Source organism: Mesoplodon bidens (genome assembly GCF_964165515.1).
Source record: "Mesoplodon bidens genome assembly, chromosome: 1".
In the NCBI taxonomy this organism is placed as follows: Eukaryota; Metazoa; Chordata; class Mammalia; order Artiodactyla; family Ziphiidae; genus Mesoplodon; species Mesoplodon bidens.
The window spans coordinates 151,274,063-151,291,379 of NC_138176.1; the positions used below are offsets into that span (position 1 = coordinate 151,274,063).

Genomic DNA, 17,317 nt, shown 5'->3' on the forward strand with positions numbered 1-17,317 from the left:
GACATGCAGTGGTTTTTCATTTAGTTCATTTTTATGAGCCTTGTGGGTATTAATGTTTATAATCATAATGAAGGTGGCTGATTAAGCCTTTTTCAAAAACCTGCTCTTATGTGCACATACTTTTTCTTCTTAGGCTCAGAGTTTCTGGGGAAAAAGATGTTTTACAGTCATGTACCTGAGAAAGCAAATGACATTGACCTTTCTGCCTTTCCAAAAATACCACCGATCATTTTTCAGCAGTTACCAAAGCCTTTGGCTATATTTTGGTTAAATTAGCATCTTTATACTATTTTGATACTGTCCACTTAACAGAAGCCTGAAACAACTTGTATTGAAATACTCCCATTTTGATTACATTAATGTCATTAAAAGGAGAAACCCCAAGAGGTTTCTGATCACTTACTCACCAAATAAATACATTGGAGAATTCCATTGTCTTTTTGAATATTATATTTTATAAACCTTGTTTTGCAGGCACCTGTGTTGTGATAGCTCACAAACTCAGATGGAGTGGATGGCCAATATCTTTATCGCCCAGGTATCATATCTGTTTCAACTAGCCAGTAAAGTATAACAACTGTTTATAGCAAATGTTAATGGGGTAGTAGTTTTCAAAGAATTTTTAATGAGTTTTATGTGTATGCTTTTATTTTATCATTCATGTTTTTTTAAATATAAGAGAACCCAGATTTACCCATTACTCTTTGAAATAGTCTACTCTTTTTTTTTTTTTTTGCGGTATGCAGGCCTCTCACTGTTGTGGTCTCTCCCATTGTGGAGCACAGGCTCCGGATGTGCAGGCTCAGCAGCCAGGGCTCACGGGCCTAGCCACTCCATAGCATGTGGGATCTTCCCGACCATGGCACGAGCCCGTGTCCCCTGAATCAGCAGGAGGACTCTCAACCACTGTGCCACCAGGGAAGCCCCTGAAAGACAGTCTAGTCTTTGTTGCATCTTTTTTTTTTTTTTTTTTTTTAGCCAGCCCAGCAGCTCCTCAGGTTGGGGAGGTGCTTCAAGACAGTGGTGTAAGAAATGGACTTGTCTAAGCTGTGGTCCTCCCAGAGTCCCACATTGATCTTTGTTTAGAAAATATGCTCTTTTCCTTCTTGTTCTCCCCACAGCTTCCTGCTTTTTTCAGAAACAAGGACAGGAACCTACATTTCTTTAAGTACATATTGTGTGCTAGATACTTCAAAAGAGTTAACTCATGTATTCCTTGCAACAAATTGCATGGCACTGCTTATATATGAGGGAACAAAGGTTACCAAAGGCTCCATGATTTGCTTAGGACCATACATTTAGTTAGTGGTTTAACACAGAGGCACCAGAGGCCAACGTCTATACTCAATTCTCCATTTAGTCTCCTCCGTATTGGAGGACTCACTCTTTCAGTGAAGGGTTAAATAGACCCATTAATAGGACTGGTTTCTTCCCCAACCTTGTCTGGCTGAATTCCCAGCAACGCTTTCCCACAAGAGCATTGAAATTCACTGGTAACAATTAAGTTGCCACTCTTTATTACTGAGGATGTGCTTCCCTGTTTCTCTTACAAGTGAGAAGTTAATTCACCCCCAAATCTTGTCCTTATTTATCTTGAAAACCATTTTCTCTGTTCATTTAACTTCTTAACCTTCCCAGTGGTTAATAAACACTGCTTTTCTCAGCCCGATTCTACTGTTACTACCTGGGAATGCATTTTCAGAAAAAGACCAGTGGCTAACTTTTTAGAGACTTTGCTTCTTTTTTGTGACTATTTAAAAAACCAGATATTCAAGTCCTAATGTAAAAAGAGTAGGCTTGAAGTATTAGTAAAATTGGAACTATAGAGTCTAAAACTGTTATAGTGTCTGGTTATGGCAGAATTAAATTGTTTTCATTTTTATAACTGAAGTCAGTAGGCTCTGTAGTTGAAAATCAAGGTGTAAATAGCCAGGAAGCAGAGGTTGCTCTTACCGCCAAGTTATTTCTCCCTGACTCACCTGTCCCTCATTGTGTTGGCCCCAGAGACTCAGCCCAATTACATTTCTTAAGTTCATTCCACTTCTTAGGATTAAGGTAAACAGTAGGGTCCTTTTGGATTTGAGAATTTAATGGTTCACCTCCATAGGGAAAGAGACAGGAAAATAGCAAACATTAATATATATGTTAATACACACACACACACACACACACACACACACACAGTCCAACAGTGAGTGCCCCTTACAATGCATTCTTTCTGGTGCCCTGAATACTTTTCTAATATCCACCCCCATCCTTACCCCTGCCTCAAAAGTCTTCAGCTTACATGTCACATTCTCAGAGAAACCTTCCCTGACCTTCAGACCAATTAGACCTTCAGGCTGTAGGAACACTTAGCATTCTGTACTTCAACACTGTCATACTAATTAAAAAGCATTTGTGTCTTTAGCTTTATGTCTGTCTTTCCTACTAAAATGTAAACTCCATGAGAGGAAGGACCTTGTCAGTCTTATTAGAACTAATTATATATCTGTATCACCGAACCCAATACATGTTACAAAGTACATGTGCAGTTAGTATTTCTAAAGTAGTATAGAGGATAATCTGATAAAATTTCAAATAGATATTAGTGTGATAAAACAATAAATAAAATAAGCTAGGGAAAGGAAAGCCAGTGTGACTGATATAAGGAGGACATTAATTGAGAAAGATTCTTAGGGAATACCTTTCTGAGTATCTGAAAGGTGTGCTGAGACCTGTCTGAAACGAGGGAGCTGAGTATGCAGGACAGGCAGAGCATTCCAGGGCAGGGATAGGGGTCAGCAAGGTCCTGACATGTTATAATCTTGACTTATTCCATGACTATTATGAAGGCCTATCTGAGACAGGATGTAAGAGATGAGGAAGGCAGGGGACAGATGATGTAGTCCCAGTTTAGGAGGTTCAGTGGGAAACAAGGGAAAGATATAATCAGCTTATATTACTGGATAATAATAATTTTGGTTCCTTTGTTGAACTGCACTGTAGGAGGTCAAAGATGGAAGCAGGAAGAACAACTCTGTGGAAGAAGATGGCAGCTCAGACTAGGGTGGTAACAGTGGGTCTGGTAAGACATATTCAGGTCCAGGAGTATTTGAAGGTAGAGGCAGTAAAGCATACATATTGATCAACTATAGCAGTTTTAGAGGAGTAGAAATCAAGCAAGAGTCCTAGTTTGTTTGGCCTTGGGCAGCTGATGAATGTAGGTGACATTATCAGAGCCGCAGAAGAAAATTGAGAGTACTGTTTTGGCCACATGAAATTTGAGATGCCTGTTAGACATACAAGGGGATATGATGAGCAGCAGTTTAGGTGTATAGATCAAAAACTCAGGCAAAATTTGGGGGCCGAAATGTAAATTTTGTGAAAGTCAGCATTTGGATTGTATTGAAAGACCATGGGAGGATAGGGTGAGATGAGAGAGAGACTGTATGAATGATAGAGAATTAGAACACAAAATTGGAGAGGGGAGGCTACAGGGAGAGAGAGAGAAAGAAAAGACAGACAAATAAGCCCTAGGACATTCCAAACATTAAAGGTCAAACAGAAGCGAAAAATTGAGCAAAAGAAATAGGAAGCTTTGAGGAAGGAGGAAAACCAAGTGATATGTGTAGAGAGTTCTATCAAGGAATTAGAGAATAGAATATTAAACCAGCAGAGGCCCTGAGCCAACAGGAAGCAATGTGAGCAAGTACATGTGTTCAGCATTGTGAAAAAAAAATCATTGTACAACAGAGTGTGGGGCACTTTTGTTCTCATATTATTGACTATATATTCTGGCCCACTGAGTGATTATAGATATGATTGGGGCAGAGTTATTTATAATCAGAGTAAATACTTATTGGAAGAGAAGGGAGCCTTGTTTATATGGCTATAGATGCAGAGAGACTGGTACATTTCATGGTGGGAAAATGAAATTATTGGATGATTACTAATTTTCAATTAAATCAGTGAGGTCAGCACATGTGAGTCGGGGTGGATATTAGAAGTGTAGGGGCAGAATAAAAGATGAGATATTACCTTCAGAGAGTGAGGGAGCCAGTTGTACTATACTAGAATATAAAGGGAAGGCTAAGTGCTCACTTGAAATTTAAGGGTAAATTTAAAGTGAGATGAATCTCCAGATTGATTTTCTATTTTTTATTTCCCCTCCATCAATTTGGAGGCACCCATGGAGTAAGTAGAATTGGGTTTAACTAGGCTTGGGGCTTTGCCAGGCAAGTGTGATCAAAGGAGAAGCAACACAGGACTTGATCTTATTTATAAGGAGGTGAGTATACTGATTGATTGACCATGAAATCTAAGCCAGACTGTGAAGGAAGTGGGAAAAAATGTGAAAAGTAGAATGGTGGTGGAGAATGGACTGAAGCTCTCAAGGAGTCTAAAGAATATTTAGGGTTAATGAAACTAAACTAGGTTACCTAGAAAGATGTCAAGGTCAGAAAGTGAGAGGCAGAACCATGTTTATTGCAGGATTATTCACCATAGGCAAGGTACGGAAACAACCTTAAGTGTCTATCAATGGATGAATGGATAAAGAAGATGTGTGTAGTGTGTGTGTATATACGCACACATACATATATGCAAACATGTATACAATGGAATATTGTTCAGCCCTAAAAAAGGAAATCTGTCACTTGGGACAACATGGATGAACCTGGAGGGCATTTTGCTAAGTGAATTAAACCAGACAAAGACAATTACTGCATGGTATCCCATATAAAAATCAAACTCATAGAAACAGAGTGGAACAGTTGGTTGCCAGGGGCTGTGGGGGAAATAGTGCGAGGTTGGAAAAAGTGTACATACTTTCAGATATAAGATGAATAAGGTCTGAGGATCTAATAGATGACATGGTGACTATAGTTCATGACACTGTATTATCTAATTTAAATTTGCTAAGAGAGTAGAACTTAAATGTTCTCACCAAAAGAAACCCAGAAAGGTTAAATATGTGAGATGATAGATATGTTGATTAACTTGATGGGGGGAATCCTTTCACAATGTATGCATGTATCAAATCATCACATTGTACACTTTAAATATCTTACAGTCTTGTCAATTATACCTCAGTAAAGCTGTGGGGAAAAATTTTGAAAAAGAAAGTGGGATGCAAAATGAAGATTTGGGGATGTGATCACTGGTTATAATAATGAGAGTATGATCCTCAACTATATGCTCCATGCAGTATGACTTTTGAAGTCACTTATACATAACTATAAATGTTATCAGAACATATTACTTAGATCTAAAGATTTCTGTTATTGGGAAAAATACCTCTTGGATCAATCCACTGAGAACTAATTAGCTAGTATTCACAGCATTGTATATCATGTCAGAAAAAAAAATGTGTTTGAAAACTACATTGCTCTTAGATTCCTCAAAATACCATTTAACACATATATTATACATCAGTGAGTAAAAGTGTAGGCATAATTCATAGGATTACCTAATTCCTCCCCAGCCAGTATTCTCCCAGCTTTACATGTTGGGAACATCCCAATTATGTAATATCAAAGTTTTTTTTACCAAGTTTAAGACCATGACATAAAAATAATAATATGAAACTTGTAACTTTCTCTCTGATTGAAATATCGTATAATTTACCATTGTAGATTTGCTGAACCAAAGTAAGCACTTCACTGAAATCCAAGGGTAGATCTGATGCCTATGCACTAAATCTAGTAATAATAGGACCTGCACTGTAGGACCATTGAGGATTAAATGAGATAATATCTGTATATTGATAAGCACAAAGTCAAGCAGTCTGCCCCTCAGTATAACTTAGCTGCTATTTTATAGTGAGTATATAGTCAACATTTGTTGAAATTAGTTTTTTGCTATAAAACACAATGTTAAACTACTAATTGCAACATAAGAATAAGAATCTGTTCATTCTTAAGAGTAGAGGAAAAGAATGAGTAGGCATTTAGCTATATAGTTTACCAAATGGTTTTCATTTCATCATAACATCTATAAACGTCTCATTGTGTGTAGTTGGTATTCTGTATTTCTTTCACAGGTTGTTGTCTGAAAATCAATTTGTTTTTCCCAACTTCTGAAAAGTTAATCTACCCTGAAGAAGAGAAAAATTCTTTAAAGATTTTTCTTTTATATGCATATCTTAAGGATTTATCATCGAAGAGCTTATATTTTTAACCTATGGATATTTCTTCCCTTTGCAAAATTACCTTTTCTCCAGTCATATCTATAATTGCTCAGTGCCCAGAATATGTAGTCAATAGTTTGAGAACAAATGTGCGCCACTCTCTGTTGTACAATGATTTGCAGTAGAAATGTCTGTGTACAAGGTAACGTTTCTTTGGAATTCAATTAGATGAAAAAGTAACATTTTTCAAAAGGTCATAAAATAAAGATAATTTTTCCAATAGCCATACCTTAGGTTGACTTGGGGTATATATAATGTCAAATTATTTTGACACTCAAGTTGTCTTCGGTGGTAAGGGAAAATGAATGTACAGTTGCTTTGATTACAGGGCCTAAAAATGTAGACACGTATATTATTTTTCTTCCACAAAGAGATTTGCCGGTTTCCTTAAATATTTTTCCCCTTTTGGTTGGATAAGTAGTACAGAAGGCATGTATTTGAAGTTTAGAAATTGAACTGAGACCTCAAAGCTCAGTTCACTTAAGAGTTTTACATACTCAAGCAGTGCCACCATCAGAGTGAAAATCATAATTACAAACAGGCTTCTCATGGAAAGCAGATCATCTGACTTGGATATATGAGAAAGGAGCCAAGTGACTATATAATTTGGTGTACCACATAATAAAATCACACACCCACAGCAAGAAATTGTGTTTCCACAGCATGAAAGTGATATATGGCCACCAGCTGGAAAGGAACGAAAACGTTCTATAACCAAAACTCCCAAAATTGGAGGTTTGCCTCTAATTCCCATCCAGCATGAGAACAATGCAACTCAAGCCTGGAGAGATATTGAGGTAAGGTTAGGATTTTATTTGTTTTTATATTAATCATAGCATTTGTTTTCTTAAGTCTTAATGTGATTAAATGCATTAATTACTTCATTGGTTTCAAAAGCACAGTAATAAGCACTTTGAAAAGCACAGTAAAAATCACATCCATCAAGAAAACTTTATGAATAACCCTATGCCACTCTCTGAAGTTTTATATTTTATTAACTTCTCTTAAATGATCAATTTTAATAATGTCATTGACCACTCAATTAAATATGTACAATACCACTTTATTTGTTTATTCCTAAAGTGGCCAAGAATGTTAAATATGTATATAGAAGTTCTGGTGATAAAAATCACAGTCTCAAATTAGCCTGACAAGTTCACTTCTAACCTCCTTAGAATGAGCCCATGGCAGAATGTCTGGAGCCATGGTAACTAGACTTTCCCGTAACACAGTCAAATTTCAGAGGCTGGGAACCGATGGGGTGTCTCAGTTAATATAAGGAACTGCAAGATGACCCCTGAGCATCAATAAAGAAGATTCGGCATCTTTCATGAAAACTGTGTGCTTTCCTTCTCACCTTGAAGGGCAGGGTGACCATAAGTAGCATCAGTCTTGATTCAGGAAAAGACATAGGCTGTTTGCACTCAAAACTCATTAGACAATTTGCAACTAATGTGCATTTCAAGGCCTTAAATGAGTCCCTCATAGCAAAAAGAGAAGCATGTAAAAGATACTGTTATTTCTTCTTGGAGTCTAGGTTTGGCCATTAAGCTGTGTGAGTTCCTTGCTTTCCAAACAGGAATAACTTTTTAAAAAAATTTTACTGGAATATAGTTGATTTACAACGTTGTGTTAGTTTCAGGTGTAACAGGAATAACTTTTGAAAGAAAAAAGCCATTTTAATTTTGTGATCAGATTTTTTTAATGTTTTTCCATGACTGTCTTTCCTTGAACATTTATCTCACTGTAATATGCTTCTTCTCTAGAAGATAAAAGCTTTGAAATAATGGTTTATTCCCTTTGTTGCCTGTTCAGTCCTTATGCGCTGCTGTGATCAAAAGGAGGAATAAGACAGCAAGAACTCAGGAGCTTGTCACTCCTGCCATTCTGCGCTTACAGGTTTTTCTTCCTAATAAACTGCTTTGCAGAACTATGGATTCCTCAGCTAATCTGGAATCTTAAAACTTTAAGAGTCATTTTTCCCAAGAACCCAGATTAGGGAACACAGAAACATAGGGAGTAGATATGTCCTACTGTGACTCCAGCTTCTCCTGACAGTGCCTCAGGATTGAAAGTGAAATATTAATTGCTAGAAGATTTGTTAGTAAACTAAACCAAGCTTTTTTGTAAATTTAGTAAATATGGTAATTCAACAAATTTTAAAATTTAATTCTTAAAAAGAATTAAGACATAATTAGAATTGCAAGTTTTCATATGAACCAATAAAATATTTGTTATTGAATTAGATTTATGTAAATACATAAGAAAATATATTAATAAAATGACAAAGTATTACTAAGATTAGATTCATAAGAAAAAAATATAGTCATATCAACAGATATATTCAAGAAGCGTTGCTTTTCAAACAAATTGTTGACAGATTGGTGAATTTGGTGACTTCCCATTCTGTGAGCTGTCTTGCTTTCATGAGGTTCAGTTGAAACTTGTATGAGAATACCTCCTTCAGGCAGGGAAGGCTTCCTGGAGGAAGTGACTTCCAAAATTAATTGAGTAAATTAGTAGTGAGCTAGTGAATAAGCCAGAGGAAGTAAGTTGTTGACAAAGGAAATCATACATGAAGAGGCAAATAGTGCATAAGAATGTACAAGCTAGATGCTACCTATGGCCCTCCTACTTCCTCTTAGGTGCCTACTTCATCGTGTTCATTGTGCTCAGCTTTTATCTGTAAGCTCCTAGGGATAATAAAAGCCATTACTTCATAGGGGGGTGTTCTCTCTGCTGGGAGACACACTCCATTTCATATCCTCATTTCCATTTAAACAAACAGTTGTCTCTAAATGCCCTCTGACACAAACTGGCATCGTCTGGACCAGCCTACCTTTTACTCTCCTAATTTCATACCTTATCAGTCTTTCTTTTTACATTATTAAGACCTTAAGGATAGTGCAGCACATAAATGATGCCCTTCTTTCCACAGTACTGATGCCTTGGCTTTCTTTCCCCACAACATGCAAAGGCACTCCACACACCATATTGTTCATGCAAATCACTCACTACCATCTCTTCTTGATTTCTACCTGTTCACTTCATCATGCCTCCCCACCTTTGTATAAGGTTATGTCATTTAGACTAATATCATAGTTTTACTTGAAATTTCAGCATTACATGTATGAATATTTGGCCTCTAAATTCTGCATCTAAGAGCATCCCAAAGTCTTTCTGCTGATAATTGAAAAGTAATGAGAACTGTATAATATAAAAACCACTCTATATTGATCCTTGATTTTCCCTAATAGATGTCATGTGAAACTTTTTAATAAGATTCATATTTATAAACTCCCAGTCACATTCCTATGCTAAATAGCCATAATTTTTACTAATCTCTCATATTTTTTGTACTGTGATAAAATACACATAAAATTTTACATTTTAACCATTTTAAGTGCATAGTACATTAATTACATTCACATGGTTGTGCAACTATTGCTACTATCTCTCTTAAACATATTTTAATTAAACTTTGGAATTCAACTACATACTAGATAACTAAATATTTCTTCCTGTCAGTTTTAGAGAAGAAATATTTATCTGAGATGTATAATCATGAGCTTATCAGAAAATTCTAAATTGCAAAATTATTTACAAATTATGTTGAGTAAAATGTTTTTATTCAGCTTGAATTTGACTATCACAAAATTACATGTCCTGATCTGCTGAAATTTAGAAAAATAGAACAGAATATTAAACATCTGAATTTTTTTAAGCTTTCTTCATTTCCTATTCAGAAAATATTTATTGACCACTTCCTGTGTGCAGGCACTGTGATAGGTTTGCACGTCAATGAACAAATCAAACAAAAGAAACCTTGCATTGTATTAACTTTCTAGCAGGGCATTCAGATAATCACAAGAGATATAAGTAGCTTGTCTAGTATATTAGAAATTGATGGGCACTATAGAGAAAAATAAAGAGGTGAGGTGTTGCCCTTTAAACATTATATTAGACATCCTTAGTTACAGCACTGTTTATGCTACTTAGTTTCATTCTTTTTTTTAAATAGTATTTTTAAAAATTTTTATTTTATATTGGAGTATAGTTGATTAACAATGTTGTGTTAGTTTCAGGTGTACAGCAAAGTGATTCAGTTATACATATACATGTATCTATTCTTTTTCAAATTCTTTTCCCATTAGGTTATTACAGAATATTGAGCAGAGTTCCCTGGTCTATCCAGGAGGACCTTGTTGGTTATCTATTTTAAATATAGCAATACTTTGTGTAGTATAGTCATTCTGACAATGTGGATTCTTACAATGCAAGAATATGGTATATCTCTCCATCTGTTTGTGTCATCTTTGATTTCTTTCATCAGTGTCTTATAGTTTTCAGAGTACAAGTCTTCTGCCTCCTTAGGTAGGCTTATTCCTAAGTATTTTATTCTTTTTGATGAGATGGTAAATGAGATTGTTTCTTTAATTTCACTTTCTGATCTTTCATAGTTAGTGTGTAGAAATGCAACAGATTTCTGTGTAATAATTTTGTATCCTGCAACTTTACCAAATTCATTGATGAGCTCTAGTAGTTTTCTGGTAGCATCTTTAGGATTTTCTATGTATAGTATCATGTCATCTGCAAACAGTGACAGTTTTACTTCTTCTTTTCCAATTTGCATTCCTTTCTTTCTATTCTCTGATTGCCATGGCTAGGAGTTCCAAAGCTATGTTGAATAAAAGTGGCGCAATTGAACATCCTTCTCTTGTCCCTGACCTTAGAGGAAATGCTTTTAGCTTTTCACTGTTGGATATAATGTTAGCTTTGGGTTTGTCATATATGGTCTTTATTGTGTTGAGGTATGTTCCCTCTATGCACACTTTCTGGAGAGTTTTTATCATAAATGGATGTTGAATTTTGTCAAAAGCTTATTCTGCATGTACTGAGGTGATCATATGGTTTTTATTCTTCAATTTGTTAATATGGTGTATCACACTGATTGATTTGCAGATACTGAAGAATCCTTGCATCCCTGGGATGAATCCCACTTGATCATGGGGTATGATCCTTTTAATGTATTGTTGGATTCAGATTGCTAGTATTTTGTTGAGGATTTTTGCATCTACGTTCACCAGTGCTATTGGCCTGTAATTTTCTTTTTTTGTAGTATCTTTGTCAGGTTTTGGTACCAGGGTGATGATGGCCTCATAGAATGAATTTAGGAGTTTTCCTTCCTCTGAAAATTTTTGGAACACTTTCAGAAGGATGTGTTAGCTCTTCTCTAAATGTTTGATAGAATTTGCCTGTGAAGCCATCTGGTCCTGGACTTTTGTTTGTTGGGAGTTTTTTAATCACAGTTTCAATTTCAGTACTCCTGATTGATCTGTTCATATTTTTTATTCCTGTTTCAGTCTTAAGAGATTGTACCTTTCTAAGAACTTGTCCATGTACCTTTCTAAGAACTTGTCCATTTCTTCCAGGTTTTCCACTTTATTAGCATATAGTTATTTGTAGTAGTTTCTTATGATCCTCTGTATTTCTGTGCTGTTGCTGTAACTTCTCCTTTTTCATTTCTAATTTTATTGATTTGAGCCCTTTCCCTTTTTTTCTTGATAAGTGTGGCTAAAGGTTTATCAATTTTAATTTTTCAAAGAACCAGCTTTTTAGTTTCATTGATATTCTGTTTTCTTCATTTCTATTTCATTTATTTCTGCTCTGATCTTTATGATTTCTTTCCTTCTACTAACTTTGGGTTTTTGTTCTTCTTCCTCTAGTTGCTTTAAGCATAAGGTTAGGTTGTTTATTTGTAATTTTTCTTGTTTCCTGAGGTAAGGTTATATTGCTATAAACTTCCCTCTTAGAACTGCTTTTGCTGCATCCATAGGTTTTGGATCATTGTGCTTTCATTTTCATTTGTCTCTGGGTATCTTCTGATTTCCTCTTTGATTTCTTCAGCGATCCATTGGTTCTTTAATAGCATATTGTTTAACCTTCACATGTTTGTTTTTTATGTTTTTTTTTCTTATAGTTGATTTCTAATCTCATATTGTTGTGGTCGGAAAATATGCTTGATAATGATTTCAATTTTCTTAAATTTACCAAAGCTCACTTTATGGCCCAGCACGTGGCCTGGAGAACGTTCCATGTGCATGTGAGAAGAATATGTATTCTGCTGCTTTGGGATGGAATGCTCTATAAATCTCAGTTAAGTCCATCTGGTCTAATGTGTCATTTAAAGTGTGTTTCCTTACTGATTTTTTGTATGGATGATCTGTCCGTTGATGAAAATGGGGTGTTAAAGTCCCTCACTATTATTGTGTTGCTGTCAATTTCTCCTTATATGGCTGTTAGTATTTGCCCTATATATTGAGGCACCTATGTTGGGTGCTTATATATTTACAATTGTTGTATCTTCTTCTTGGATTGATCCCTTGATCATTATGTGGTGTCCTTCTTTGTCTCTTGTAACAGTCTTTATTCTAAAGCCTATTTTATGTGATATGAGTATTGCTACTCCAGCTTTGTTTTTTTTGTTGTTGTTGGTTTTTTTGCGGTACACAGGCCTCTCACTGTTGTGGCCTCTCCCATTGTGGAGCACAGGCTCCAGACGTGCAGGCTCAGCGACCATGGCTCACGGGCCCAGCACTCCGCCGCATGTGGAATCTTCCCAGACCAGGACACGAACCCATGTCCCCTGCATTAGCAGGCGGACTCTCAACCACTGTGCCACCAGGGAAGCCCCCCAGCTTTCTTTTGATTTCCATTTGCATGGAACACCTTTTTGCATCCCCTCACTTTCAGTCTGTATGTGTCCCTAGATCTGAAGTGCATCTCTTGTAGACAGAATATATATATAGGGGTTTTGTTTTTGTATCCATTCAGCCAGTCTGTTTTTGGTGGGAGCATTCATTCCATTTAGATTTAAGGTAATTATCAATATATATGTTCTTATTGCCATTTTCTTAATTGTTTTGGATTTGTCTTTGCAGCTCTTTTTTCTTCCCTTCCTCTTTTGTTCTCCTGTGAATTGATGACTAACTTTAGTGTTGTGTTTGGATTCCTTTTTCTTTGAGTGTATCTATTGTAGATTTTCAGTTTGCAGTTACCATGAGGTTTTGATATAGCAGTCTATATACAAACAAGATTGTTTTAAGTTGCTGGTCTTTTCATTTCAAATGCATTTCCAATATCCTGCATTTGTGCTCTCCTCGTCTCACAGTTGCTGGTTTTGGTAATCATATTTGTGTGCAGATGATTTCCTACCTTTACTGTATGTTTGCCTTTACCAGAAAACTTTTCCATGTCTAATTTCCTTGTTTCTAGCTGTGGCCTTTTTTCTGCTTTGAGAAGTTCCGTTAGCATTTGTTGCAAAGCTGGTCTGGTGGTGCTGAATTCTCTTAGCTTTGCTTGTCTGTAAAGCTTTTGATTTCTCCCTCAAATGTGAATGAGCGCCTTGCTGGATAGAGTATTCTTGGTTATAGGTTCTTCCCTTTCATCACTTTAAATATATCATGCCACTCCCTTCTGGCTTGTAAAGTTTCTGCTGAGAAATCAGCTGTTAACCTTAGGGGAGTTCCCTTGTATGTTATTTGTCTCTTTTCCCTTTTTGCTTTTAATGTTCTTTCTTTGTCTTTAATTTTTGTCAATTTGATTACTATGTGTCTTGGCATGTTCTTTTTGGGGTTATCCTGCCTGGGACTCTCTGCACTTCCTGGACTTAGGTGACTGTTTCCTTTCCATGGTAGGGAAGTTTTCAGCTATTATCTCTTCAATTATTTTCTCAGATCCTTTCTCTCTCTCTTCTCCTTCCAGGACTCCTGTAATGTGAATGTTGGGGCATTTAACATTGTCCCAGAGGTCTCTTAGACTGTTTTCATTTCTTTTCATTCTTTTTTCTTTATTCTGTTTTGCAGCATTGATTTCCACCATTCTGTCTTGCAGCTCACTTATCCATTTTTCTGCCTCAGCTATTCTGCTATTGATTTCTTCTAGTGTATTTTTCATTTCAGTTATTGTGTTGTTCATCTCTGTTTGTTCTCTAGTTCTTCTAGGTCTTTGTTAAACTTTTCTTGTAACTTCTCAATCTGTGCCTCCATTCTTTTCCTGAGATCTTGGATCATCTTGCAGTATCATTACTCTGAATTCTTTTTCTGGTAGATTGCCTATCTCCGCTTCACTTAGTTGTTCTTCTGGGGTTTCATCTTGTTCCTTCATCTGGGAAATACTCCTCTGCCATCTCATTTCCACAGGCTGCAGGATTGTAGTTCTTGCTTCTGCTGTCTGCCCTCTGGTAGATGAGGCTAAGGGACTTGTGCAGGCTTCCTGGTGGGAGGGACTGGTTCCTGCCCAATGGTGGGTGAAGCTAGTCTTTTCCTTCTGGTGGGCAGGGCCATGCTCAGGAAGACTTTAGGCAGTCTGTCTGCTGATGGGTGGTGCTGTATTGGTTGTTTGGCCTGAGGTTTCCCACCACTGGAGCCTATAGGCCGTTGAGTGGGGCTAGGTCTTGGGGAGGAAATGGCAGCCTCCAGGAAGGCTCACACCAATGAGTACTCCCGAGAACTACTGCTGCCAGTGTCTTTGTCCCCCACAGTGAACCACAGCCACCCCCCTGCCTCTGCAGGAGACCCTCCAATACTAGAAGGTAGGTCTGGCCCAGTCTTTTATGAGTTCACTCCTTTTTTTTCCCTGGGTCCTGGTGTGCATGAGAACTTGTGTGTACCCTCCAAGAGTGGAGTTTCTGTTTCCCCCAGTCCTGTGGAATTCCTGTGATCAAACTCTGCTGGGCTTCAAAGCCAGATTCTCTGTGGGCTCCTCCTCCTGTTGCCAGACCCCCAGGTTGGGAAGCCTCATGTGGGGCTCAGGACTTCCACTCCTGTGGGAGAACTTCTGTGGTATAATTATTTTCCAGTTTTGTGGGTCACCCACCTGGCAGATATGGGATTTGATTTTATCACAATTGTGCCCTTCCTGCCATCTCATTGTGGCTTCTTCTTTGTCTTTGGATGTGGGGTATCTTTTTTTGTAGGTTCTGGCTTTTTTCTTTTTTTTTTTTTTTTTTGGTTGATGGTTTTTCAGCAGTTAGTTGTGATTTTTGGTGTTTTCCTAAGAAGGGGTGAGCTCACATCCTACTACTCTGCCATCTGCAAAATAGTCCCATTCTTAATATTATACTACCCCTTTCATTTCATCTTCTCTATCTCAAACATTTGTAATATAATAACAAAATTTTCTTTGGCTCTCTTCTTTCTGTGCTTTGCAATTTTTACTAGGGAAATATTGAAGAAATTCCTTCAATTCGTGAAAAGAAAAATGACTATGCCTTCCTGCCCCCACCTCCCTGACCCAGTTTTTTGGGTAGCCTTTTGCTGTGGCTCCATATCCACTAGAAGCTTGCTTCTCTGTTGTTCATTCTTTTATCTTACATTTGATGAGGTTGTAGTCACCTTTGAGAATCTCATGAGAGTTCTGGATGCCAGTACTTGCCCAGTCACAAGACACCCTGGATGCTAGTTAAGAAAGTGCACCTCTGTTCCAATACAAGTTGTGTCTCGATGGATTTCTGGTACCTGTAGGCACTTAAAGTTCACTGAATGAATGTTTACTTTAATCCATTGATACAAAAGTGGGTTTTAATACATAACTATATATACCTTTCAGTATTTTCATAAGTATATCTATGGGTATATATTTCTGTGGGATTCTAATAGTGTATTATGTGGGGAAAAGATTTCACTAGTCAAATATTTGGGGAAGAGAAAATAGAAAAAGAAGTCAGATTTTTCTGCTGTAATATTTCTTAGCTTCTTTAATATGCTAATATGTATTGTGACTCTCAAAGAGGGATCTGTAGTACAGAGCATTTCCTGGACTCATGGCCACAGAGATTCCCTTTTTCCTCTGTCCCTTGGGTATAATACTTTAGGAATTACAGATGCATGAATATGTGACACATCTAAGCGGCAGTGAATTGGAAGAGGCAAGTTTGAAATGAGAGTCAATTTGAATAACTGACTTGAAAGACATCTTTGAAGTAGTATGTTAAATGCTTGTTAAAATGAATTTCCGTGATCTCCATTTCAGTTGATTTTGTAGCTCTGAGTTCAGTCTATAAATGCAGACATGCTGCTTGTGCCAAAGTCAAGTTAGAACCTAAATCATAGAAATAAATTCTAATACAAGAAGCATCAACTTTTATGTGCAGAGTATTCTTTAAACAAAGTGTGCCAGATCTTGCTTCCCTGTGAGATGTTTTGTTTTATTTTTAGAGTGCAAAAGCAGAACTCAAAAGGCTACGGCTCAGTGCAAAGCATGACCAAGAGCATGGGGATGGCACCTTAAAGGAGAGAGCCTCCATTGTGGCCCAGTGCCTGGAGCACAAGGATGAGAAACTTCGAAATCGAACCAGAAAACATTGGAGTTTCAACTGTCTGGAGGACACAGAAGCTGAGGTCCTTCAAGGGCAAGAGAAAGGCCATAAAGGCCTAAAGACATTGAGGAAGACTGAGGACAGGAATGGCAAAGCTACTTTAGAGTCTAATAATAAGTTACCGCCAAAGGTCATCGAAGAGCTTAGTGTGGTTCTACAGCGGTCAAGAACCCTTCCAAAAGAGTTACAGGCTGAATAGATGGTGAAAAATAAGTAAAATGACTTGTCTTGCAAATTATTTTTTTAAATATTGTGTACAATGTATATGTGCAAACCAGAAACCAAAATATATTTCATGGTTGGTGAGATTTGTCTAGCTATCCTTAACCATTTAAAGAGCATTTTAAACTATGTATGTATATATAAGTGTAAAATTCACTGTGTTTTGTTCTGAACAAAGCCTGTACAGTTCAGCTATATTAACCTTGTGTAGGAAGGCATTGGGTTACTTTGAGTGGCCAACCTTTTGAAGTACAGTTGACCCTTGAACAACACGGGGCAAGCGTTGGTGTGTTAATCCATGCATAATTTATAGTCAACCCCCTCCACTCTATACAGAATTCCTCTGCATTTGTGGACTGAACTAATTGTGGATCATGTAGTGCTGTAGGATTTACTATCAAAAGATGTCCATATATAAGTGGACCCATGTGGTTCAAACCCACATTGTTCAAGGGTCAACTGTAGTTGTCTAAGTGGTATAAATTTATGAACAGAAATCGCAAACTGTACTGTATTGTATAGAATGCTCTGTATAAATGAAGCCTATG

At 37.0% G+C, this 17,317-nt stretch overlaps 1 protein-coding gene across 1 annotated transcript in view; it reads left to right on the forward strand.

Moving 5' to 3' along the window:
• Positions 1-16,746, forward strand: part of ARAP2 (ArfGAP with RhoGAP domain, ankyrin repeat and PH domain 2) — a gene marked incomplete at its 3' end in the record, with an annotated part of 205,821 nt that extends 189,075 nt beyond the window's left edge. The window contains exons 31-33 of the mRNA XM_081237829.1: positions 475-538; positions 6,832-6,966; positions 16,387-16,746. Coding sequence (XP_081093955.1) covers positions 475-538; positions 6,832-6,966; positions 16,387-16,746 — 559 coding nt within the window. The remainder of the gene's footprint in view (positions 1-474; positions 539-6,831; positions 6,967-16,386) is intronic.
• Between the last annotated feature and the right edge of the window lie 571 nt (positions 16,747-17,317).